Source organism: Pteronotus mesoamericanus, unplaced genomic scaffold, assembly GCF_021234165.1.
Source record: "Pteronotus mesoamericanus isolate MK-2021 breed Mesoamerican mustached bat unplaced genomic scaffold, CSHL_Meso_final scaffold_167, whole genome shotgun sequence".
In the NCBI taxonomy this organism is placed as follows: Eukaryota; Metazoa; Chordata; class Mammalia; order Chiroptera; family Mormoopidae; genus Pteronotus; species Pteronotus mesoamericanus.
In genome coordinates this window covers 32,834,054-32,860,065 of record NW_026555308.1, presented here as the reverse complement: position 1 = coordinate 32,860,065, position 26,012 = coordinate 32,834,054, and the positions used below count along the sequence as shown (strand labels likewise).

At 36.5% G+C, this 26,012-nt stretch overlaps 1 protein-coding gene across 1 annotated transcript in view; it reads left to right on the top strand.

Annotated features, from left to right (window-relative positions):
* Positions 1 to 270: 270 nt before the first annotated feature.
* The window catches only part of HSD17B4 (hydroxysteroid 17-beta dehydrogenase 4), an 84,070-nt gene continuing 58,328 nt past the window's right edge, over positions 271 to 26,012 (top strand). Inside the window, exons 1-8 of the mRNA XM_054589910.1 lie at positions 271 to 483; positions 2,667 to 2,720; positions 11,153 to 11,260; positions 15,401 to 15,460; positions 21,760 to 21,781; positions 21,886 to 21,932; positions 23,837 to 23,921; positions 24,861 to 25,048. Of these exons, the coding sequence (XP_054445885.1) occupies positions 426 to 483; positions 2,667 to 2,720; positions 11,153 to 11,260; positions 15,401 to 15,460; positions 21,760 to 21,781; positions 21,886 to 21,932; positions 23,837 to 23,921; positions 24,861 to 25,048 (622 nt within the window). The 5' untranslated portion in view covers positions 271 to 425. The remainder of the gene's footprint in view (positions 484 to 2,666; positions 2,721 to 11,152; positions 11,261 to 15,400; positions 15,461 to 21,759; positions 21,782 to 21,885; positions 21,933 to 23,836; positions 23,922 to 24,860; positions 25,049 to 26,012) is intronic.

Below are 26,012 nucleotides of genomic sequence, written 5' to 3'. Positions count from 1 at the left end.
GCTACTTAAGGATATGGGCTGCACCCTATTTCTTTAGAGTAGCGCCTAAATCCAGAAAATTCTTGTTGAGGGAGTGACAAAACAACAGGTGAGTGGATAAACTCAAGGCGCCAAGGGAGCCATTTTACCACACAGGTCTCAGCAGCTTCTCCTGTAACTACTTCCTGAAGGAGAAATGGCCTTTCCGAGCGCACCCTCTCCGGCAGGCTCTCTTGCCCGGTGGAGATACGCCGGACTACATTTCCCAGAGGGCCAAGGAGCACTGCGCAGGCGCATTTGGAAAACAACGGCGTCCGTCTCCTTCCCGAAACTGGCAGGTCACTCCCTGCCTACCTCTGCCCTTGCTTGTCTCTATCCGGTCCCGCAGTCTTGCCTCCAGAGGTTCTGCTTGTCTGTGTGTGTGTTTGTCGTTGCAAGCAGGACTCATGGACTTGCCACTGAGATTCGATGGGCGGGTGGTAGTGGTCACCGGCGCCGGCGGAGGTGAGCACGTGAAGGCTGGAGAGGCGAGCCCCTCTGTGTGGGCCCGGGATTCGTGAGTAGCGACAGCTGTTGCCCTGCACGGGGCTCTGCGGGCCTCAGTGTGGTGGGGAGGAAGCGGCTTGGGGAGCGAGGGACTGGACCCGGTGCGGCAGGGTGGGAGGACGTAGAAGAGCTGCGGTCGGTGCACCGAATTTGTTGTGGAGGGAGAGGTGGGGCTGGCCAGCCTTGAGTGGGGAGCCAGGAACACCTGCAAGTGACACGGTCAGGTGTAGCCCGCTCACCCATCTCTCCTCTGGGGACTCTCCCACGGGCCCAGGTCTTGCGGGAGGAGACAGGCAGGGGTGCGTTGTGGGTTGCAGGGCCAGGTAAAGTCCTAACTGCCGCTTGTCTCTGCGCACCAATTGCTGCTCTTCTGCCCATAGACTCTCTTAGGCTTTCTCAGGTCTTTTAAAGGTTGCGGGAGAGCGATTAGGTGCAAATTGAGATGGCTAGAGTATGAGGCTTTTCAGATTGACACCCCCAGAGGAGTAGGGCTGTCAGTTTCTTGCCTTTGGAAAGTCAGTCTTGTGTAAAAAGAGGGCATCTAAGAGTTCTTGTTGAGTTTGTATGCTTATCAAGACAAGCACTACACAGTAGTCCCCACTTACCCGTGATTTCCGTTACCTTCAGTCTAAAAGTATTAAGTGGAAAATCCCAGATATAAACAATTCGTAAATTATAAATTGTGTGTTTTGAGTAACGTGATGAAATATTGGGCAGACCGGCTCTGTCCAGCTCTAAATGTGAGTCATCCCTTTGTACTGTTTGTTCTTTTTATGATAAAGGGAGATCACTGATATGTCATTTGAGAGAACTGTATTGCTTGGTTGTAAATGGAGGCATTTCTATGATTAACTGAAGTCAGTCTCTTAGAGACCTACCCCATTCCTTTCACCTAACGATTTTGTTAGTATAATTTTTTGCATTCTAATCATCAATATTTGGTTTATCTAAAAAACCCGTGTTTAGAACAAGCGCTTCAGCTTTGATCTGATAAAATGTAAGAAGACTTGAATTATATTGACCAAATTCTCACTTAGAGTGGATTAAATTTTAAGATAAATTATTTGGTGATATCTTTAATTTATATTTTGGGTCCTGATACTCCAGCCATACAAAACGAAAAATCATTTAGGAACACTTGTTAAAATTTCTTTGAAGAGCCTGATACTCTAGCCATCTCAATTTGTTATTTGCATGCTTACTTATCAATTAATTTAAACTACCATTTATCAGCTAATTTAAATTTAAAAATGTGTCCATGTTAAAACAATTTAAACAATTCAAAAATAAGCCTTCCACCCTTAGTTACTAGTCACACAGTTCTGGTCCCCAGAGGTAAACACTGATTGCCAGCGTTATATATTTTTTCTGAGATATTCTGTACCTGTAAAACTTTTATAGGTATATATTCATTTTGGATGTATAGATTTATACCTTATATCTTTGAGTTGGAATTAAATATTTAATTACTACTTAATTAAGAATTCAATGTGTATTTGATGACTGTGTCATTAAAGTCCAGTGCAAGATATAGAAATCACTGGATATTTGGAGCAGGAAAAGATTTAATTTAGCCATTTGTATTCTAGGCAGTTCCTCTTGGAATGGCTTGTGGAACAATACAGAAGTGGTCCATTTGGAGCCACACCTTGTGAAGCTGCCATTTAAACTGCCACAGCCCAAGTCATCACTGGATAGCAGGAATGTAGGAAATGGAAGCTGTCATCCAGAGAGATTAGAGGGCTAGAGCAAGAAGTTGTTGCTGTACCCACTGATTCTTAATACCTAGGAAGCTTTAAGAAATCAGATTCTTAACCAGCAGCAACAGGTAGAAGTCACAGTAAGGTGGCTTCTGCCTCATTTCATTTATCCAGATTTCACGCAAATATGTTTAATGGGTGGAATCCTACCATCTAAGTTGAATGGTAGGAAATGAGAGATAGAATAGGTGGAAAACACATTTTTAAGCTTTCTAACCTCTGCAAATGAAGAGGCTAGAAATACAGGTTGAGAATACAAATGAAGACATTGTAATTAATTAATTGCTTACCAGTTACTTTAAAATAGGGATTGAGTTGAGTGGACCCTCAAAAATTGTGCTAACAGTTGCTCAACTTTTTGATTATTTTGTTTTTCATTAGGACTGGGCCGAGCCTATGCCCTGGCTTTTGCTGAAAGAGGAGCATCAGTGGTTGGTAAGTTGATATTTTTTTTTCTTTTTAATTAGTAGCTGGTAGCTGAAGTACTATGATCTTCCCAAACCAGCCATGTTTGTCATTACATCAATTAATTTGTGAAGGTCAAATTTTATTACTAATTTTTTCTTCTGCCAGCAAAAGTTTTTCCTCCTTGAGACTCACTTTATGACTTACTTTTTAAAGTAAATTAGTTTCACAGAATTTGCAAAACTTAACAAAATCGATAAAGATGGAATATCATTCATTGTATAAAAGGAAATTATTGCATTTGGTATATTGTGTCCTATAATTTTTGAAGATAGAAGGCTGTGGCAAGATAAATCTCTAATTGTAAATATATTGCTAAGATTAAGACATAAATGCATTTTGAGAACTGGAAGTTTAGAGTCAGAGAATCCTAAGTAATTTTATTTTAAATCTCTTTAACCAAAAATTTTCAAATGGAAGCTTTTTACAATTTTTAAAATTTTTCATTGAAGGGGTAGTTGCTTGAGTTTTATGAGGGGTGAGTTGGAAGTGCTACACTGAAAAATCCCACATGTGGGCGGTTTTAGTAATTAAATGGTTTGGACTGGACTGATGTACTTGGTAGTGGTGTGGACATAGGAGCAGATTTGTCTACAGCCAAGTCCTTGTAGGCAATAACTGAATGAGTGTTCAGCACAGGGTAGATGGGTAGGGTAGGTGTTATGGCCCAGTATTTATTAGTGTCTTTTCTGGGGTAAAATTGTTGGCCCACGACAATTACTTCCCAATCCCAGTTTTCCTACATCTTACTAGAGAAAACATGTAGACACATTTTCCCTTATTTGTTTATGGAGATATACAAAGGAGTAAGCAAGAAACCAGATTTTCCAAACAAAGAAGACCTAAGCAGGGCATTAAATATACTCTTATCCCTCTGTGTGGATGTGTAACTTATCTTTATAGAAAGTACAGAGACTTTGGATGTTGGTTTTTTAAGACCATAGCCCATGTCTGTTAATCCAGTCTGCCTCTTGTGGCAAGGACACATTTTGACATTGTTGTATTTGTCTAGAGGGTGTATAGTTTAGGTCCTCTATGTCAAATTTCCAGGAATATTTCATGTCATGGCCTAATGACACATGTTGTTACTGCTTTTTTCTTTTCTTTTTTTATACTGCAGTATGTTTCTTAATAGTTTTACCTTATAATTTTTAATTTATTTTTACTGAATTCTGTAAGTCCAAGGACCTTGCTTTATCTTCTAAAGGACATAGAATATTGCTTTATGCAAAGAAGGAACTTTATTTATTTTTATTTTTTTATTGTTTGACTTTTTTGGGGAGGCAGGGCTGGTGAGATTGGTTGAATAAATTTCTATTTTTCTTTGTTGCTGTGACCAAGATATAATTTTAGGTTATAAATGTGTTTTATGAAAAATTTACAGCAATGTGTTTTTGTGGGGATCAGTTTTCCTATATTTGTGACTTTTGTTAAATTCTAATAGGAGTTTTGAGTCCTAAGAAAAAGGTAAACAGGGACAGTGTGTGTATTTATTTTGTCATTGCTTTAAAGATGCTATTGCACTATGTGCTGGTTAAAGTCCAAAAAGGTAGAAAATTTGTGTCTTGGAAAAATATTTGCCAAACTATGCTGAGAGAGCCAGATTTAACTTTGCTTAGGGGAGAAGCCAATCCATGTGAAACTTGTGTGTAATGATTTCTACTGCCTTTTAGTCTCAACTCTTTTGGCCACGAATTGGATGTGTTCTTTCCTGACCACAACTGCCCTCTACTTTAGCTTTTTAGAACACAGATACCCTGTTTCTAGATTGCATCACAAGTGCTAACATTTCTCCTGTTAATTTTTCTTCTGCTCAGCATTTTTTTCCCCTCGAGTAAGCAAAATATAGTAAAGAGGAATGAGCAAATTTAGGATCTTATGGCATCAGAGTATCTTGTTTGTGGAAAAGGGATTAATCAGATAAATCTATGACTACCTCAGAGGCCAGTAAGAAGTAAGACCTTAGGAAATACAGTGGCTTGTTTCTATAAATCAACTGTAAGTCAATTTTTGTTAGCTTAAATTGGATTAACAAACAAATTTAAATGGCTTACAATAATAAAGGATTATTTCATGCCTATGTGACCTTTCTGCTTCTGGTCAGCTGTGTCTCTGCTCTGTGTATCTTCCAGGATCCCAGGTGAAGGAGCAGTATCTATCTGGGACATTGCTCTTCTTGGGACAGAGGGAAAACAATAGATCCACTTAGTGGCTCTGAAAGCTTCTGTTTAGAAGCGACGTGCCACTTCCACTCACATTTCGTTAGCCAGAGAAAATCACTTGGCAACGCTCAAAGTTAAGGGCATCACATATAGTCTCTAACTTCTTGTTAATACGACTGCTGTATTTTATATTCCATAATGTAAAACACAGGATATTTAAAGCTGGGTATAACAACTGCTAAGCCTTTGCCTGACATTATAACAGGTGACATTTAGTTTTGTATAAATTACATCTTTCAGAAAATGTTTCACATATATGAAGAAAATACAGGGGATGGAATAGTTTTGAGGCTTCCTCAGCGGGTGAGCCATGTCCAGTTTTCTGGTATTATCTGTTATCTTGACATGAATGCAGTGATTGAAGTGTTATAGTAAGAAGAATCTTTTCTTTGACAGTAAGAAAGGCAGAAAGTTTTTTATTCTTGAATGGAAGAGGTAACACCTTTGAGTAATTGGAATTAGTTTTTTAAAGTAAGATTGATATGATTTATTTCCTGTGCTGCAGTTGCATATCTGGTAAAGATGAGTCTTAAGGTCCTGTAGTCTGATCAGATCCTGTGTTTTTAACAACTGTGTGATCATGATAGCTGAAAGGTGAGTTGTACAGGTGAAAGTGAATTGCTTTTGAAGTTAGGTTAGGCTTCAAATCCTGGCTTCACTACCTAATTATATGACCTCCCTGAATATTAGTAGCCACTTTACCTAACTTCCAGAATTATGGTAGGGATTAAAAGACACAAAAAATTACAGCCCTTTGTAAAAGGAAAAGAAAGAAGCCAATGCTAGGTGCTGTGCTCAGGAACTGGATATGACAAAGTGAGCCTGAGGTCTTGTTCACTCGGGGTGGGGCATCTGGCCCTCTTATGTAAATCATGTTTCTCTTAGAGATACTTAGAGAAAAGTGCCTTAGGCCCTGGTACATATAGAGCTTTGCTTAGTAGTCGGTCAAGACGTGTATGCCAACTGAGTGAATAAGTTAAATTTATATGACACAAGAAGAAAGACTACAAGAAAGCACTTGTGTTTTCCATCTTTTTTTTATTTTTGTTTAGTTTCAGTTGTCCCCATTTCCCCCCCATTACTCTGCCCTGCCCACCCCCACATACCATATTCAATCTCCTCCCTGTCATCTTATAATTAAATGAGCCATGTGTACAATGACCACATCTTCTTGTGCGTGCTTATAATTTTTTATTAAAAAAAGAAAGTGGAAACAGAGAGACCTGTCAGGTTACTGCAATAATCCACATAATAAATGGTAGTGCTTTAGAAAGGTGGTAAAGATGGAGGTGGTGCAGCGCGGTTAAATTCTTGATATATTTGGAAGGTAGATATGGGATGATTTGCTGATTTACTGATGTGGGATGCATGTTAAGAGAGGGATAGCAGGGCCATTTACTGTGATAGGAAAGACTGAAGGGGGACCCACTTGCAGAAAGGAAACATTCCTGTTAGATATTCAGATGCAGATATTACATAGGAATGGGATATAGGACTCCATAGTTGGGGGGACAGGTTGAAGGTATATAAATCAGAATATTCTCAGTTTAGAGGTGGTATTTAAACCTAGGAGACTGGGTCACATTACCCAGATGGTGAGTACAGCGATTTTCAACCTTTTTTGTCTCATGGCACACATAAACTAATTACTAAAATTCTGCAGCACACCAAAAAATACACCTTTTTGCTGATCTGACAGAAAAATAGGTGTAATTTTTTAAAATTCTCTCCTGAGGATATGTTTATTGATTTCAGAGATTGGGGTAGCGAGAGAGAGGGGCGAGAGAGAGAGAGAGAGAGAGAGAGAGAGAGAGAGAGAAACAGAAACATACATCAGTAGGTCCTCTGGTACTCGACCCAACTGGCAATTGAACCTGTAACCTTTTGGTGTATGGGATGACACTCCACCAACTGAGTCACCCAGTTTGAACAGTATAAATTGTGATTTGTTCACACCAGACGGCTATTGTTGTGTTGACTGTTGTTATTTTTTAATTTGATAATTTAAGGCAAAAGAGGTCAGTGCCCATGAGTAAATTGTCAGGCATTGTGGGTTTTAAAAATTCTTGTGGCACACTGGTTTAAAATTGCTGGGGTAAATAGAAATCCAAGCACTGAATTCTGGATGACTCAGTCTCTCATTTTCATTTTCTTCTCACTTTAAGGATAATTTTGATGTCTTCTTGTCGTTGAAACAAAGGAAATCAATTAAAAGGACCAAATTTAAGACACTGCTGTCTAAACTATGCCAAATTTTTGAGTCCTTCAAATATTTAGATACATTTATGGCTGTTCTTGGAAAGGTTTCTCCTGAATTAGGGTGATGTATTTTTCTACAAAACTGGGAAAATGACATGGCAACTGTGTTTTCTCCTTTTTCCTTGGTTGTCAAGAAGCTTAAGGATAAACCTGACACTGTCCCCAATTAGAGTAGCCTATGCTTTCAGTAGGCTTGTCTTTCCCTGCCATAGCAAATTTTGTTAATTTTTCTGTTCTTTAATAGTCCCTGCACATGTATTTTATATTTAAGTCACTTTAAATACTTTTGCTATCATTCAGAACATAAACAGAATACAGGAAGAAATCCTCATTGGGCCCACAGTTCTAAAACCAATGAAATTATTCTTAATGCTATTGTTTGCCACAGAAGACTTTATCAAAATGGGGAAAAGGTATCAAGCATAGAATATCGAAATGTCTAGAGGGACACTCAAGAAATGACTAATAGCAGTTACCTCTGGGAGAGATTGGGATAGAGCAAGTGTGAAAAGGGACTTCTTGAATTTGCATGTCTTAAAAACAAAAAATGTAAATAACCTTTTTAAAATAAATACATTCATAATATAATATTGCCCTTACCATCTTTTTATATACTTCTTGGGTTATTTAGCACAAAGGATGTCTTACATATCAGTACCTGTAAAAGTTATTCCAATTTTGTAGAATTGGAAGCATCGTTTTATTTTGGAAATAAAAATAGTTTATAGGTATGTCATTGGTAATAGATCTGGCTCATTTGGTGACAAATCCTTGACTTGAATAAATATATGAACATGAATATCTATAAAGGTAGTTATAAAGCGCTCTTCAAATATAAAGCCTTATAACATGAACACCCTGGATAATTTAGTGGGAAGCTGGAAACTGCTGTATGAGCAATTTCCCTGCACTGAGCTACAACAAAAAGCAGGAATGACCTACAGTAAATTGAAGCAGTAAAGTGAAGCTACCAAGTAATATTAATGCTAATGTATTACCTCTGTTTCCATCTCAATATTTCAGTAAGGAATTTATGATTTGCAACACAAATAATAAAAATCTTTTATAAATACGGGGACACTTAACCATCTATAAGAAGGCCCTGGCCAGCTGGGTCAGTTGATTGGAGCATCCTCCCATACACCAAAATGTTGCAGGTTCAACTCCTAGTCAAGGCACATACTTAGTTTGTGGGTTCAGTCTCCAGTTAGGACATGTAGTGGGGGCCGCTGACCCATGTTTCTCTCTTTCTCCAATAAACATACCCTTGGATGAGGATTAAAAAAAATATGTAGAGAGGACAAACACTCTAAACAAAATGTGACTTAAAGAGGCAAACAATAAGAAATATAAATGGAGGGTTTATGAATATATCTTATTTTGATGGTTTTGACTGAAGACTCTGACCTTAACTATCATCATTTTACCGTTCTTACTACTTGTTTTACAGCTATTTGTTTGAGGTGACTGATTTATCATTTCCTCTGTTCCTTCCCCCAACAAATATGATTTTTTTTTTTTAGTGGAAATAATTACTTACTTTTTAGGATAAAGGAAACTTGCTTACAGTATTAGAGGAACAGAGTGGCATTATAGTAGGTCAAGGTTGTACTCTGCATATTGCCATTTCATACAACCTTGGAGCCTATTGCAAGTTATCTAACCTTTCCTAGGTTGTTTCCTCATCTGTGAAAGTAGGAACAAATGTTCCTACGAGGCTATGAGGAGATCAGATGCAGAGTGTACTTAATGGTTCTTTGAAAATGCAAAGTAGTAGACATGTACCAGTATAGGGTGGTAATGATATTTAAAAAAAATTATTTATTAATATTATTAGAATTTTAGCACTACATTTAAGTGGTAACAGTGTCACGTAGTATGGAAAGATTTCTCTTGTGTACAGCTGCAAAACTTTTCATATTGTTTCTATCCCGGGCCTTCAGCACGTAACCAGCTTTTCTAGTTGAGGTTGTAATCCCTGTAATTTAGCTCTGGTGATAGTGGGATGGCTGAATGAGGTCAGTGTTAATTTTGTGCTGTCAAATGTAGAGACTTATTTTGAATAAACCCATTCTAATACTCTTTCACCACATATTACTGATCTCAGTGTTATTCATTCAGTCTTTAATGCTTCTATGTCTGGTTGCACTTTGAACCATTTCCACGTGGGGGTGGTGTTTCATTGCACAATGGAACAATTGTTTACTTAAATACCACATTTTCTAATTTGCTTTTGAGCTTTCACTTGCTTAGTGAAAAAAAGGACTTAAAAGACTCTTAGCTGCATGTTTTAAAATCTTGATTTTTTTTGCTGGTTGTTTCCTGCCATGGAAATAAACAATTAATAGGAATTTAGTCTTGAATCTTACCACTTTTTAAAAAATCTTTTGAAGAATAATATAAGCCTCTTTCCATTATTTTGTGTGTTTGCAGCATTTTTTACATGAAGACCGATAAGACTATGTTGTTACAAAAATGTATCCCAGTTCACATTTTGAAAAGCTTATTTCCTTAAAAAAAAGTTAAGTAAAAACACATTGATTTAAATTGTAAATGTAGATAGGCATTTGCTTTTTCTCTGTATTACCTGTTTTTCTCCTTTACCATCCAACTCTACTTGCAGCTCTCATTCCAATCTAAAAAAGCCATTCTTCATAAGAAAGATTTTTTTTTAGATGTGGTAATCATCAATTAATATTAAAAGACTTTAAAATTAGTATATACAACCATGCCATTTATTATTTAGTATTTTTTTGTAATAATGCTAAGAATCTATGTAACAGCCCTACAAAATGATCTTTTTGCAATGTGAATTAATTTTTTGTCCCAAATGTTTTTATTAAATTCTACTTTTTCAACTTTGGCATTGATCTGTATATCTTTTCATTAGTTTTTGCATGTTATTTCATAAATTTTATCTTAAGTTATTGTGTAAATTTTTATCTGTTCCTATTATTTAGTTATGTTTGTCTTTATTTACTTTGTGCTAAAATTTACTATGCATTACAGTGTTCATAGATTATAAACTCTTTAAGATGTACCATTCTTATACATCTGTGTGTTCCTCTGAAGATTTCCTTGTAGATAGTAAATGCTCAATTAATGTTTATATCTATGTAATTGGATATAGGCAGATATGTGGTAAACATGGTCAATTAAACATATAAAGATGGAGTCATGGTATAAATTAGTGATTGAACACATATTCTGTTTGTGATTTTGATGTCTTTTAATAGTTTTATTTCTTTCATTGTAGACTATGGCATAGTATGTTTTATGAAAACTTAAAAGTTACTTCTCTGTCTAATAGTTTAATATCATACTTGTTCTTTATCACTGTTCCTGTAAACAAAGACTTTCTTGACATGGAGAAAATGTTTTACATTGTGTGTTTAATCTTTTTTTTTAAAAAAAAAAAACTGTGGTAAGAATACTTACTGTGAAATCTAGTTTCTTAACAAATTTTTAAGAGTACAGCAGCCCCCCTATTCATGGTTTCACTTTCCGTGGTTTCAGTTACCTGCCCGTAACCATAGTCTGAAACTACTAAATGGAAAATTCCCCAAATAAACATACGTTAGTGTGTGTTTAATCTTAAGGTGATCCTTAGATTTTTTCTTTTTTTGGCTAAAGATAAGTTGAATCATATTATTTTTCTTCTTTAAAACGTAAAACCAGTGTAAAACTAAAAATTTTATGATATATCCGTGTTTAAATATTTGTATTGTTTTTTCATATCTATATTTAAAAAACAAAGAGGCATGTTGTGAATGTACATACCCCATGGTATGTTTAGTAAGATGGGGGATGGGGTAGGATGGAACTGGGCCGATGACTAAAGAAATACAGAAATGTTATTATAATAGCTCATGCTTTGAAGGTCTAGAAATGAATTCATGTTTATTTGTTATTGCATTGCAGTGAATGATTTAGGCGGGGACTCGAAGGGAGTTGGTAAAAACTCCTTAGCTGCTGATAAGGTTGTTGAAGAAATAAGAAGGAAAGGCGGAAAAGCAGTGGCCAACTATGGTATGGTATTTGAGAGAACTATACTATTTTTAAAATTTTGCTTCAACTATTGCTATTGTACACATTAATAATCTCTACATTCCAATGTAATTCTGGAATTAGGCTTTATCTAGGTCAGCCAAAGATGTTTGGCTACATATTTTATATAATATGTGAGAATTTTAAACTTTTGATGTAGGTTATTTTACAAGTCTAACATTCTATTTAATATTTTTATTAATGAGCAAATGATATAATCAGTAAATTATTGTAGGTACATTTGTGCATATGTTCATGTTCTTAAAGGACCTGTTTTAGCTAAAAAGTCTTATGTATTTCTACAGAATAATATTAAAATCTCCTTTTGAAATTGTTTAAAAATTTTTAAAGAGTAATATCATATAAGTAGTGAAATGCCTGCTCTCTGGACCCAGCCTCCATATTCCATTATGCAAAGTATTCATTGCTATATGTAATTTATTAACTTTATAAAAACTTAAGAGACAAAGTTAGGCATTAAAGTAAAGCCATGAGAAAAACAGCAAATATAATCATATTTATTTACATTTGATGTATTGATTCTAATAGTATTTGTAAAGAGTCTTCTTGAATAGATTTACTTTCAAAATCTAGGGCTTACTGATTTTTCTGCAAATTAGATTGTTTTTATGGGCCAGGGATTAAAGTCGATTACCAGTGACTTCATTTTGAAATTTTAGAGGAAAGGAAATAGCATATGATATGTTGAGTGTTTGAGGGGATAATAAGACAGACATTTTAGTATCTTTTTTCCACATTAAGGATCTAGAAAAACGTTCTCAGCTTTTTTTTTTTTTTTTTTTAATTTGGAGGTTTTGAAAACCTATTTCATAAAACTAAAAATTCCATGCCTTCCCCTTTGCCTCAGTTTTGATATGCACCCATTATCATTCAGGATTCAGTCAGGAAAACAGAAGCCCCTCTAGGTTTTCCAGGTGTGAGGGTTTTAATACAGAGAATGAGAGGCTTACAGAACCATTGGAAGGGCTGGCGAGTGCGTGCCAGGGAAACTGTCGATGACCACCTCAACCTGCCGCAGGTCATTCTGAAGAGCTCACCCAGATGTGCTCCTGGTCTTACATCTTCTGACAGGACTGCCTGCATCTGCAGGCTTCTCCTACATTTCCATACTTGAGGTGATTATCTCTTTTTGGCATATTTCACTCAGGACTCTGTGGGCCCTAGGGAAGGAACTGTATTTCCTGTATCCTTCCCTGAAGCTGCAGAGAGAAGGAAGCAATGGTGATGTTGAGTTGACAGCTGACCATTTGACATAGAACTCTGGGGATATGCGCCCTTTTCCTCATTTGATTAGCAGTAAATAATGAAGCCATACTATTTTGTCAAGCTTTACTCTTTGTGGTTAGTATTACAAAAACAGTACGTTTATTTTCCATATGTATAGTGTTGAACATGCTTTTTCAAATTAAATATGCACCTTCTTCCTTCCCTCCCAAACTCTGACTCGCATCCTTAAGCAGAAGTGCTTATAGGGCTATTTAAATATAAATATACTGGGTGGGTGGGGCAAAAGGAGGTATACAGTTCATATGGAAAACAATACAATAATTAATAAAAATATAAGAATGAACTCTGTGTTTTGCGTACTCACAGCTGTAAACCTCCTTTTGCCACACCCTATATATTAAATAAGTTAAATATTCAGGACTTCCAGTCAAGGTGGAGGAACAGGTAAACACAACTCACCACCTCACACAACCATAGCAAAACCAACAACTAAAATACAAAACAACTATCACACAGAATCGTCAGAAAATTGAGCTGTATGGAAGTCCAACAACCAAGGAATTAAGTCACATTCATCCAGACCGGTGGAGATGCAGACACATGGAACCATGGTTCCACGCTTACGTGTGGTGGATAAAAATCAGGAGGGATATCTTGGGAGTGAGGGATCCCAGGCATGGGCCAGACCACCCAGCCCAGGGTTCCAGTGCCAGAAGATAAGTCCCCATAACTTCTGGCTGTAAAAATCAGCAGGGGTTGGGGCAGTGAAAGAAACTGCAGGATTCTCAGGAGTCTCCTCATGAAGGTCCAGAAATGGACTTAGGACTTAAGCAGACTCACGCCCTCTGGGCTCCAGCACTGGAGCAGCAGCTGGAAGGGCACCAGTAGCATACAGGGAGAAACTCAAGTGTCTGGCATCAGGGCAAGTGCTGGGGAACAGCTTCCTCCTGGACAAAACCCTAGGGGCCAGGCAGTGGCCATTGTCCCTTTTTCTGAGCCCTCCACCACGCAGAGCCACAGAGTGGAGGAACCACTTCTGAGACTCCATCAACCTGGTTCACATGGGTTGCCCTGCTCTGGCAATTGCCTAAGGCTCCACCCCATCCAACTTACCTGTGTGCTTTTCTGCAATTGGCCATACTACTAAGACAAAGAGTCAAAACAGCCCTACCAAACACGTAGAAACAAATACAGGGAGGCCACCAAAATAAGGAGACAAAGAAATATGGGCCAAATGAAAGAATAGAACAAAACTTCAGAAAAAGAACTAAATGAAATGGAGATAAGGAAACTATCAGATGCAGAGTTCAAAACACTGGTTATTAGGATGCTCAAGGAACTCATTGGGTACTTCAACAACATAAAAAAGATCTAGTCAGAAATGAAGGATACACTAATTGCAGTGAACAATTTACAGGGAATCTACAGTGGAAATGATGAAGCCAAGAATCAAATCAATGATTTGGAACATAAGGAAGAAAAAAAACATGCAAACCGAACAACAAGAAGAAAAAAAGTAAATTAAAAAAAAAAAGAAGATAGGCTAAGGAGCCTCTGGGACAACTTCAAGCATACCAACATTCAAATCATAGGGATGTGCCAGAAGGAGAAGAGATAGAACAAGAAATTGAAAACTTATTTGAAAAAATAATGAAAGAAAACTTCCCTAATTTGGTGAAGGAGATAGGTGTACAAGTCCAGGAAGAACAGAAAGTCCCAAACAAATTGGACCCATAGAGGACCACATCCAAGACACATCATAATTAAAATTTCAAAGGTTAAAGACAGAGAATCTTAAAAGCCACAAGAGCAAAGCAGAGAGTAACCTACAAAGGAATTCCCATAAGACTGTCAGCGAATCTCAGAAGAAACTTTGCAGGCAAGAAGGGGCTGGCAAAGTTTCAGTGGAAAATATTCAGTGTGATGAAAAGCAAGGGCCTACAAGCTAGATTACTCTATCCAGCAAAGCTATCATTTAGAATGGAAAGGCAGATAAACTGCTTCTCAGACAAGGTAAAGCTAAAGGAGTTCATCATCACCTAGCCCTTATTATATGAAGTGTTAAAGGGACTTATTTAAGAAAAAGAAGATCAAAGCACTGAACATTAAAATGGCAATAAATTCACAACTATCAACAATTGAATCTAAAAAACTAAACAAACAAGCATAACAGAAACAGAGATCATAGATACAGAGATCATTTGGAGGGTTATCGGTTGGGAGGGGGGAAGGGAGGCATGAGGAAAAAGGTGCAGGGGTTCATAAGTACAAATTGGTAGGTACAGAATGGAAAGGGGGATGTTAAGAACAGTATAAGAAATGGAGTAGGCAAAAAACTTGTATTCATGACCCATGGACATGAACTAAGCGGGGTCTGCCAGAGGGAATGGGAAGTACTGGCTAGAGGAGGACAAAGGTGGAAAAATTGGGACAACTGTAATAGCATAATCAATAAAATATATTAAAAGTAAGTTAAATATTCAGTTTGTTATTTAGATGCATTTCAAGCACTCTAATAGCCACACGTGGTTAGTGGCTACAGCATTAGTGAGGAAATGGGACATTTTCATCTTCACAGACAGTGCCATTTTAGATAGTATTTGCCAAATACTCTTCTTGTACCTCCTTACCCCCCCGTCCTTTTTTATAGGTTAAAGAATTACTTTAGGGGCTAAATTTCTTTTGTGACATTAGATTATCTATATTTTGATTATCTATATTTTGATTTATTATGTGCCAGCAATATAAATGTATTTTTCTTAGAAATGCATTATGTTGAGTGAATGGTATTTGTCATGTCCTTTGATCCACAGAATGTTGAAATCATTTTGAGAGAGATTACTGAAGTTTTGTACTCCTTTCTCTTTCCCTCAGATTCAGTGGAAGCAGGAGAGAAGGTTGTGAAGACAGCACTGGATGCTTTTGGAAGAATAGGTGATGTTTCTTTGTATTTAGGATGCTAACAGAGCAGCTACTACCTTCTTAAAAACTCCCTTTTTCTTGATGATCAAGTATTTAGGTTTGTTTTACAAATTGATTACAAAATCTACCTCAGGTTTGTTTTACAAATTGATTACAAAATCTACCTCATTCCACAAAGGGCTTGAAGTATGACAGTTTTTATATATGTGCGTGTGCTGTATATTTTTCTGCATATAAGAGCTTTTAGAAAACTTATAATCATTCTCTAAGTACCCTTGTTATAATAATTTAATTATACCCCAGATGCATTTATAAAATAAAAAATAAATCAATATTTGGCAATTGAGCACCCAGTGGAATCCTTTGGATAATTATAATGATTTAGATTAAAATAATTCAGAATGTTGCAAATTAATTAAGATGAATTATATACACTTGACCCTTGAAACAATGTAGGGGCTTGAGGTGCCGACACCTCAAGCAGTTGTAAATCCATGCATAACTTTTGACTCCCCAAAAACTTAACTGCTGATAGTCCACTGTTTACCAGGTACCTTGCTGGTAATATAAATAGTTGATTAACATGTATTGTGTATATTATATGTATTATATAGTGCATTTTTTCAATAAAATAAGCTGGAGAATAGCAAATGTTATTAAGAAAATCATGAGAGAGGGAAAATGTACCATATTTACTGATAAGTTTGTATCTGTTTACAAGATGAATTGTCTATCGGTACCTACATTAATTTCATCTTACATGATACAAAATACTGTAAGTGTTAAATGTGTTATGAACACTAGACATCAAAAATGAAAAGATAATGTGAAAAATTCATTTTTGCAGGTATAAAAATTCATGTGAAAAATTCATTTTTGCAGGTATAAAGATATGAAAAAGTAGCAATATGATTTCTTTATGGTGTAATCGATATGATTACTTCAGTGTTGCCTAGCCTGTACACTAATGAATGGTTATAAGATTTTTATGGAATACAGCATTAATTATATTCATAACACATTATTTGAAATGTTACATTTTTTAAAAACCACTTACCTGAGATGATGGGCTGATACGCAGTTTCTCCAATTACTAGAGAGAGCTATATTTGAAAATGATGTAATTCAGTGAAAGCAAAATGATGAAATAGTAAGAAATTAACACATTATTAATTTCATATTAAATATCACTCACCTTATGCCTATGTCAGGATAGTTTTTCCACTTCATTCAAGTCTTGCATACGGTGTTCTATATGACACAAAAATGAGTCATACAGTTCATGCCTTATATTTTCACACAGACACACAGATATACAACAAATAAGTTTAACAACTATTCAATGTAACTTCATGGAAATACATCATAATTTCCATCTGACTGTTTTGCAGTTTCATTTCTTTAAAAACATTTCTATATGGTACCATCCTTCTTCCAACGTTTGCTTTAGTTTCAGTGCCGTTGTCATTGAAGGGTCTGTGTCGTAAAAGAAGTCAAAAGCAATCTTGAATAATCAGACCCTTCTCCCAGATTGTGTAATGTCAGTTTGTTTTTTGGCATGGCTTCGTCTGTGTCTCCTTCCTCATTGTCTGGCACTGGTTTAGACGCATTCATAGTCATAAAGTTGTCTTTGTTAATTCCTGGGGTGTCGTGTCTATTAGCTCTTGAATTTCTCTGAGATCCATTATCTTGAAATCCTCCCCGCCCCACACCTTTTTTGCCATATCCACAATCTTTTTCATGATTCCCTCGATTGGCTCTGTCATAAATCCTGTGAAGTCATGCATAACATCAGGATGCAGTTTTCTCCAGTAGGATTTGTTGTTTTGTGCTTGATGGCTTTCAACAGCTTTCTCTATAACAATGATGGCATCTTCAATGGTATAATCCCTCCAGATTTCCATGATCTTCTCTCTATTGGGATTTTCTTCTATAACATTGGCACTTCTTTCCATAGAGTAGCATGTATAGTGAGCCTTATACATTAAGGCTGAATTAGAGACATTATGTTAGGGAGCAAGTACACTACTTTAGCAGCTTCAGTGTTGAACTCATGGGATTCCCTGTGGTAAAGGGTATTATCCAGTAGTCAGAGAACTTTAAAAATCAGTCCCTTACTGGCACAGTACTTCCTAACTTCAGGGACAAAGTGTTGTTGAAACCAATCCAGAAAAATGTTCTCATTGTCCAGGACTTGTTGTACAACCAAAAGACTGGCAGCTGGTGTTTTCTTTTCCCTTCAAGGCTTGGGATTTAGCAACTTTATAGGTAAGGGCAGTCCTGAGGCCTAACTGCATTTGCCCAGAATAGAGTTAGCTATCCCTTCCTGCCTCAAATTGTGGTGCTCATTTCTTTTCCTTACTAATAAATATCTTTAATGGCATTTATTTTTTCCAGAATAGAGCACTTTAATTTGCATTAAACCTGTTTAGGCAGATATCCTTTCTTCTCAGTGATTTTCTTAATGGTATCTGGGAACTTGTCTGCTGCTTCTTGGTCAGCAGAAGCTGTTTCTTCTGTTGCGTTGACGTTTTGAAAGCCAAACCTCTTTCTAAAATTATGAAACCATCTTTTGCTGGCATTGAATTCTCCAGATTTAGATCCTTCATCTTCCTTTTGCTTAAAGTTGTCATATAATGAGTTCGCTTTTTAAGTTATATTAGTGTTTATGGCCATGCTTTTCTTATAGCAGTCCTACAGCCACATAAAAGTTGTGTTTCTAATAGGAGGTAAAAAATTATTTTACAAAACGTAAAGTTTTCATGACTGCTGGCATAGCTGTAATGATAGCTTCATGAATTTCCTTTTTTTTTTACAATGGTCCTTATGCTGGATTTATTTATCTTGAAATGCAAGCAACAGCAGTTACAGCTCTCAATCTATGGTTGCAATCTATTAAGCAATTCAGCTTTTTTAAAAAAAAAATTTAAGACAATACTTTATTTAAACCCATCAGAGAAATGGACAGGTTGGGTCTGTAGCAACAAAGTGCTGTGTTTTAAAGCATAGACAAGTAATTGTATATTGGCGTATACATTGCTACATACAAATTAACTGATCAGACCACAGTTTTTTGCTGTTTAAAACAGAATAAGCCTCCCTATAAAAGCAGCACCTTTGTGAAATTTTAATTTTATTCTTCTGCCTGATTTTATCCTTCAACAGAATCCACACCAGCCTCCCCATAATCCTTTTCAAGGGCAGTCATATCCTCATGGGCCTCAGAAAACTCCCCTTCCTCCATGCACTCACCCATGTCCCAGTGGACAAAGGCATATTTGGCGTACATTAGGTCACATTGTGGTCCAGGCAAGTCCAGGCTTCAGCACTAGCTGTGGCGTTGCTCAGCATGTACACAGCTCGCTGTACTTTGGCCATGTCTCCACCTCATACCCACAGTTGGCGGCTGCTAATTAATGCCAACTTTGAAGCTAGTGGGGCACTGGTCCACAAATGGGATGGTACGCTTGGTCTTGATGGTGGCAATGGTAGCATTGACATGTTTGGGAACTATGTCACCTTGATACAACAGGCAGCAAGCCATTATTTACCATGGTGAGGGTCACACTTCACCACCTGGTTGGCTGGCCCAAGGCACATGGTGATCTGCTACAGAAAGCTGTTCGTGGTAGGCTTTCTCAGCAGAGATGATACGGCCATATGTGGCCAGACGAGATCTAGGGAAAGAGTACCAGGTTGGTCTGGAATTTGGTCAGATCAATATCCAGGGCTCCCCTCAAACCTGAGGGAAGCAGTGATAGAGTACACAGTTTGACCTATCATCTTATTCAGGTTAATATAGATTGGGCACTCAACACGAGGTTTCTACGACAGATGTCGTAGGTGGCCCTGTTATCAACCATGAAGGCACAGAGTGCTCCAGGGTGGTGGGGGTGTTGAGGATGGAGTTGTAGGGCTTCAGCTACAGCTGTGGAAACCTGGAGGGCTGGGTGAAGGGAGAACTCCAGCTTGGACTTCTTGCCATAATCATCAGATGTTCCATCAATGAGCAGGTAAACCCAGAGCCAGTTCCCTCACCAAAGCTGTGGGCAATCAAGAAGCCCTGAATTCCTGTGCACTAGTTGGTTGGTTTCTGAATTCCGTCCAAGACGAAATCGGTGATCTTTTTATCAATGGTGTAGTGCCCCTGTGCTTAGTTAATGGCAGTATCTTCCTTGATTGTGATGTGCTGCTCATGGTGAGAGAGCTTGTGGGAGGTGCCAGTGCGAACTGCATCAATGACCATGGGTTTCAGGTCCATATGCTGGCCAGCACCTGTCTCCCTAAAGAAGGTGCTGGGGTCATCTCACCATACCCCCCGGCCCCGCTAATGGTCTTGTTGCTTAGCATCGCACCTGGCTGTTGTGCTGCATGACTTGTTCCAGGCAACAGAGCTCCCAGCAGGCATTGCCAGTGTGGACATCAGCCTGGCCAGTGTGGATGGAGATGCACTCGCGCATGGTTGCTGTTTTGTGGCAGACCGGAAGAGAGGTTTTTGCTTTTTTACAGTGTGACTCTGAGGCAGTTGGTCTAAGAGAACCTAGTCAACTTTTTCTTACAATGTCATGACATTTTGTGCTTCTTAGGAGCACTTCCAACATCAGTAGTAAAACTTTGTATGGGTTCCATTCAGGTTTACAGTATTGCACTAAAAAATGCAAAATAGAACTGTGAGAGATCACTTTTTACTGCTATATGCAATTTGCTGAAGAGAGGAACTTCTCATGTGGAGCGATGAGCATCACATGGCATTTTAAGCTGATAGTTGCAACACTTGAGCTCACTGCAGTAGCAACAGGATGAAGCTAGAAAATTATTACAATAATACAGTATGTACTACAGTGAATTGTGTGCAGTTAATACTGCATGTTTTTTTTACTTTAAAATTTTATTGTATTTTTTCCATTACCATTTATCTCCCTTATACCCACTTCCTCCCTGAAATCATCACACTATTGTCCATGTCCGTGAGTCCATTTTTCCTTTTTGCTCAATCTCTCCACCCCCTGACTGCTACCCCCAGGGCTGTCAGCCAGCTCTCTGTCTGTGAGCCTGTCTCCATTTTGCTTGTTACTTCAATTTGTTCATTAGATTCCACATATAAGTGAAATCATATGATACTGTCTTTTCTCTGACTGGCTTGAACATAGTACTGCATTTTTACAATTGTTTACATTTCTCTTCTGTGAATGGCGCCACATATGGCCTGTGTGTGCATGTTTTGATAAATTTTAACTTTTTGTAATAGACTTGTATATATTTTATGTCAATAAATGATAAAATAGACTACTAGTACCTACATATATTTTATGTATTCTGACATACCTTTTTCTTAAATTTTTAAAATATTTCTAGTTATGTGGTTTGTCTGCAAGTTTTTTGACATTATTACAAATCTCCCAAAAGTTTTCTAATATATTTATTGAAAAAAAAATTCACATATAAGTGGACCCATGCAGTTCAAACACATGTTGTTCAAGGGTCAACTGTATAAAAACAATCTTAATTTTTAAGAAGCATTTGCAATATATTATTTAGTGTTCTCTTCTCTAGATAATCTTCCTGGTTTAGTTCCACATATTTTAAATAAGAGATTGATTATTGAATTCTAGAGAGAAATATTACTGCAGCCCAAAATGTTTACAGTCTGAAAAACTTTTTTTTTTGTAGTTTGAATGTACTCCCCTCTTTCATGTCTAGCATATTTAGTTTTCTAGTCATGTTTGGTTGAGCTTATAAGAGACATTTCTGCATGGATGTGACAGAGGGATAGAGACCAGAAAGGCGTGAAGTCATAGAGTGAAAATAGATATGTGACGGTGGTTCACCCTAAAAAATATTTTTTTTTTCGTAAGAAGAATACAGTTATGTGTTTCTAACTCTAATAGTTTTCTTTTTAGGTTTTTGACTTTTGAGTGGCAAGAAAAAAATCTTTAATCTTTTAACTTTTTGCAAGAATTTTGAGGTTAAATGGGAGATGGCTTGCGGTTAGCACTGAATTCTAAGAACCTAAGAGTTGTGCAATAGCTAATTCTATAAATAGAATGATAGAATTTCAGCAGAAGGAAGAGGTAGAATATGTAAATATGAGAGCAAAGCACCAGTATAAGATGATGTTTGCTGTGGTTTTATGAAAAAAATTTTTTTTTTTTGCTCTAAGTATAAAGTTTTCTTTTGATAACACTATTTACCAATTCTATATACACTTTTCCTTGGCAAAAAATCCGAATTTTGAAATAAATGTAATTTAAGCAAATGCAAATTAATATACTTGCTTATGTATTTGTGACTTTGATCTTTTTATATTGTAGATGTTGTGGTTAACAATGCTGGGTGAGTATTTTTGTTTTCATTTTTAATAAAGTAACCTGCATGTGAGTTTTTTTTTCAAGTGTACATTCCCTCCTTCCCTAACTGATATGATACCAATTTTTTAGAATTCTGAGGGACCGTTCCTTTAGTAGAATCAGTGATGAAGACTGGGGTAAGTTTTTAACATATGTCTCTCTGGAATATACCTATCCATTTTGCCTTTTAGTATTTGATAAATTTGTACATTTAAGTTAAAACTTGCTTTTATTTACTTTTGCTAATGTAAGTGATGAATAAGCTTTATAACTAAAAATAGCGGATACTTGGAAATAGCATGTTTTTAACATCTGAGAAATTTCGAAAAATCAGTTGTCAGAAGTTATTTGAAAGGATTTTGTGCCTTTCATCTGTTTCCCTCTTTTTCCTTAAGAGCTTGTCAGCATTTTACAGCAGTACCAACTCTTTCTGACAGCCTTTAGCATGCTTATTTGGCTGTATGATTCTTATTTCAAAAGCAAGAGTAGAATATGGAAGGGAGTCCGGGGCACTAAAAATGATGGAGCTCTTCATACTGGGTGGGGAGAACCTCGATGTAATTTTGAAGCGTCTAATAATTAGAAAAATTTTTCATTAGGAATGCCATGTTGCAAAGATTGAGTTTAGATAATGAAGAAGTCATAGTTATGAAAAAAAAATTTTTTTCTGTTTGCTCATCTTTGCTCTTACTTTCATTGGCCATCAAAACTAAAACAAGCAATGGTGATTGGACAGTGGCAGGCATGGTAACTGAGCTGAATTAAGTCATTGTTTATAGTGTGTGCTACTGGGGAATGTTGCCAGAGTTCTTTTGGAAGAAGCAAAATATCTTTAATTTAAGATTTTTTAAGCCAGGCATGTGACTTAGAGTTAAGCAAAGAAGGGCTTTTAGTTTCCTCTTACCTTGTAAGAATTGGGGTAGAGGAAAAGCTGGGAATGATAAGATTTGTTGGCAAAGAGAACTTGTCTTGGCACTTTCCTTTGAGCTCTGGTTGAGCTGGGATGTTTCTTCCTCTGGTTTTATTCTAAGCTCACCACTTCTAACTACCCCTCCCCCTTTTAAGTTCCTGTTTTCACTCTTTTTCTTTTTTAAAAAAAATATTTATTTATTAGAGACAGGGGAAGGGAGGGAGAAAGAGAGGGAGAGAAATGTCACTGTGTGTTTGCCTCTCATGCACCCCCTACTGGGAACCTGGCTTGCAAACTAGGCATGTGCCCTGACTGGGAATCGAACCAGGAACCCTTTGGTTCATAGGCCGGCACTCAGTCTACTGAGCCACACCAGCCAGGGCCCTGTTTTCACGCTTACATTATTCTAATATATACTTGAAAACATTTGATGAGGCCCCAGTTTGAAACAAAAATAAGTAAGAATGGTTAAAAATTTAGTAATTAAAATAATCAAATTAAATGTAAATAAATTGGGTTAAAAAGTTAAATCTAGAGGTTTTTGTCTATCTAGATAATTCCCCAGGTTTTCTATTCATTAAATTAATAGCTTTAAAAACAGGTAGGCTTCTCCCTCTTCCTCCTTCTCTCTCTCCCCCTGCTCTCCCTTCCCCTATATTCTAACCTCTACCCCTCAGTTCTCTCTAACTCATATGCAAACCCTGGGAATAAAGGGATATAAGGATATACTGAGCACTTTGTAAACATTTTTTGGTGACGAACTCTGTGGTTTATGATTATGCTGTAATGTTTGTATTGAGTCCCAACTATATACATAATATTTTTGGATATTTGTATTAGTAAATTTTTATATAAAGTAAGCATACATTAAAGGTGGCATTGTATTTAGATACGTACAGGGATTTCAATAATTATATCAAATTATAGGCAAAGCACATGAACTATTGATTGGTTTCATAATTGGAACAAAAGCAAAAATATTTACTCAGAGAGTGGTGTGACAATAGTTGATCTTGAATGTTAGGTATAAAATGAACATGTGCTTGTAAGTAAATCATTCCTTATGTTGCTTCTGAGACATGTCTATTGGAATTCTTGACAAAATATAATAAAAATAATTTCTTATTTTAGATATAATTCATAGAGTTCATTTGCGGGGCTCATTCCAAGTGACTCGGGCAGCGTGGGTTCACATGAAGAAACAGAATTTTGGAAGGTAGAGTTGCATATGGCTTTCATTGGGGATTAGAGATGTGTATGGGTTCTTGTGTACCCAATGATAATTATCATACACAATGATAATTGAATTGACATTGAGGAAAATGTCTTCAGATATGCATAAGCTTGTTTAATGTAGCTTTGGCACATACCCGCTCATTAAATTGGTTATTTAGTTACAGGTTAGCTAAGCTGGACAGCTTTGTATATTGATTTTACCTTCTACTTTTCATTACTAATGATTTTTCTGTGGTTCTGATATTTTAACAGTACAAACATTGAGGACTTAGCTGTACTTTTTTCTCTAACCAAAATATCATTTTGTGTATTCAGTGACCCACTGGGGAGAGATGAATGGCTGTTTCCTGCTAGTTGGTATTTGTGAGACATAAGTCAGTCTTTATAAACTGTTTGGGAAACTATAGGACTCTCATGGTCCTGTCTCTGTGAGCAACTCAGAACGTGGTAGAGCTAGAGAACAAGATTGGGTCAGATTATGAGATGACATTGTTTAAATATGAGGCATTTAATGTTATCCAGAAAGGGAGAAGGTCACAGTGGTGAGGACTAAAGAACTAGACTTGCTTTATCTAATGTTTCTTACTAAAACTTTAGCTTACATATTGCCAGTTTATTTTATGTTTTAAATATTTATTGTTGTTTTCAATATATAACAAATATACAGTGTTACACTTGAATTTATTTGGTTCTGACCAAGGATTCTTTTTAAAACAGTTAAATCTTGTAGTTGAAGTTTGAGAGATTACTTTTATTATTAATATTATTTTAGATATGTGAATCATGACTGTAAGAACCTAATGACAGCATACAAAGTATTTTTTGCTAGGTGTTGTAGTACTGAAAAATAATAAGGGTGTAGAGTTGCAACATTATCAGATCAGAAAAGATGATATTGGGCATTTGATTTTCCTTTTAGGATTATTATGACTTCATCGGCTTCAGGGATATATGGCAACTTTGGCCAGGCAAATTATAGTGCAGCAAAGCTGGGTCTTCTGGGCCTTTCAAAGACTCTTGCAATTGAAGGCAAGAAAAACAACATTCATTGTAACACTATTGCCCCTACTGCTGGATCCCGGATGACCAAGACTGTCTTGCCTGAGGGTAAGTAGCTTATTTTGTCAGTACTATTACCCACAGATCTTTGTGCACCGAGCTTTGCAAAAGTATTTAATTTTCTGAATAGTTAAAAAATTATTTTTCTTAAAATTTCAAATTGCATTATGTATAATGTGTGCTCATTGTAGAAAATCTAGAAAAGCACAAGGAAAAAGGTAAAAATGAGCCTTAACTCTACAACACTGACATAAACTTTCATTCTTTTTTCTGTATAGGCAGACATACATTTTTCTTTTCTTTCTTTCTTTTTTTTTTTACAAATGAGGTAATAGCATTCTTACTGTTTTATAATAACTATAATTTAAAAATAATTAATAGACTATCGACCCATTGGTTGTTTAGTAGCATCTTGATTAGTCTCCATGTTTTGTATTTTTTCCCAGTTTCTTCTTGTAATTGATTCCTAGTTTCATGCCATTGTGGTCAGAAAAGATATTTGATATGATTTCAGTAATCTTGAATTTATTAATTTATTACTTGTTTTGTGGACAGATGTGACCTGTCCTGGAGAAAATTCCATGTGCACTTAAAAGATTGTGTATTTTGCAGTATTGGGATGAAAGGTTTTCTGTATATATCTATTAAGTTCATCTGATACAATATGTCATGTAAGGCCAGTGTTTCCTTATTGGTTTAGTGGTGATGAAATTCTTTAGTTTTAACTTCTCTGGGAAACTCTCCTCCAATTCTGAATGATAATCTTGCCTGGTAGAATATCCTTGGTTGTAATTTTTCCTGTCATCATTTAAAATATATCCTGCCACTCCTTTCTGGCCTGTAAAGTTTCTACTGAAAAATCAGCTGATGGTTTTATGGGGTTTCCCTTATATGTGCAAGTCATTTTTTTCTTGCTGCCTTTAAAATTCTTTATTTATTTTTAACTTTTGCCATCTCTATTATAAACGTCTTGGAGTTGATCTCTTTAAGGATCTTATTTATTTATTTTTAG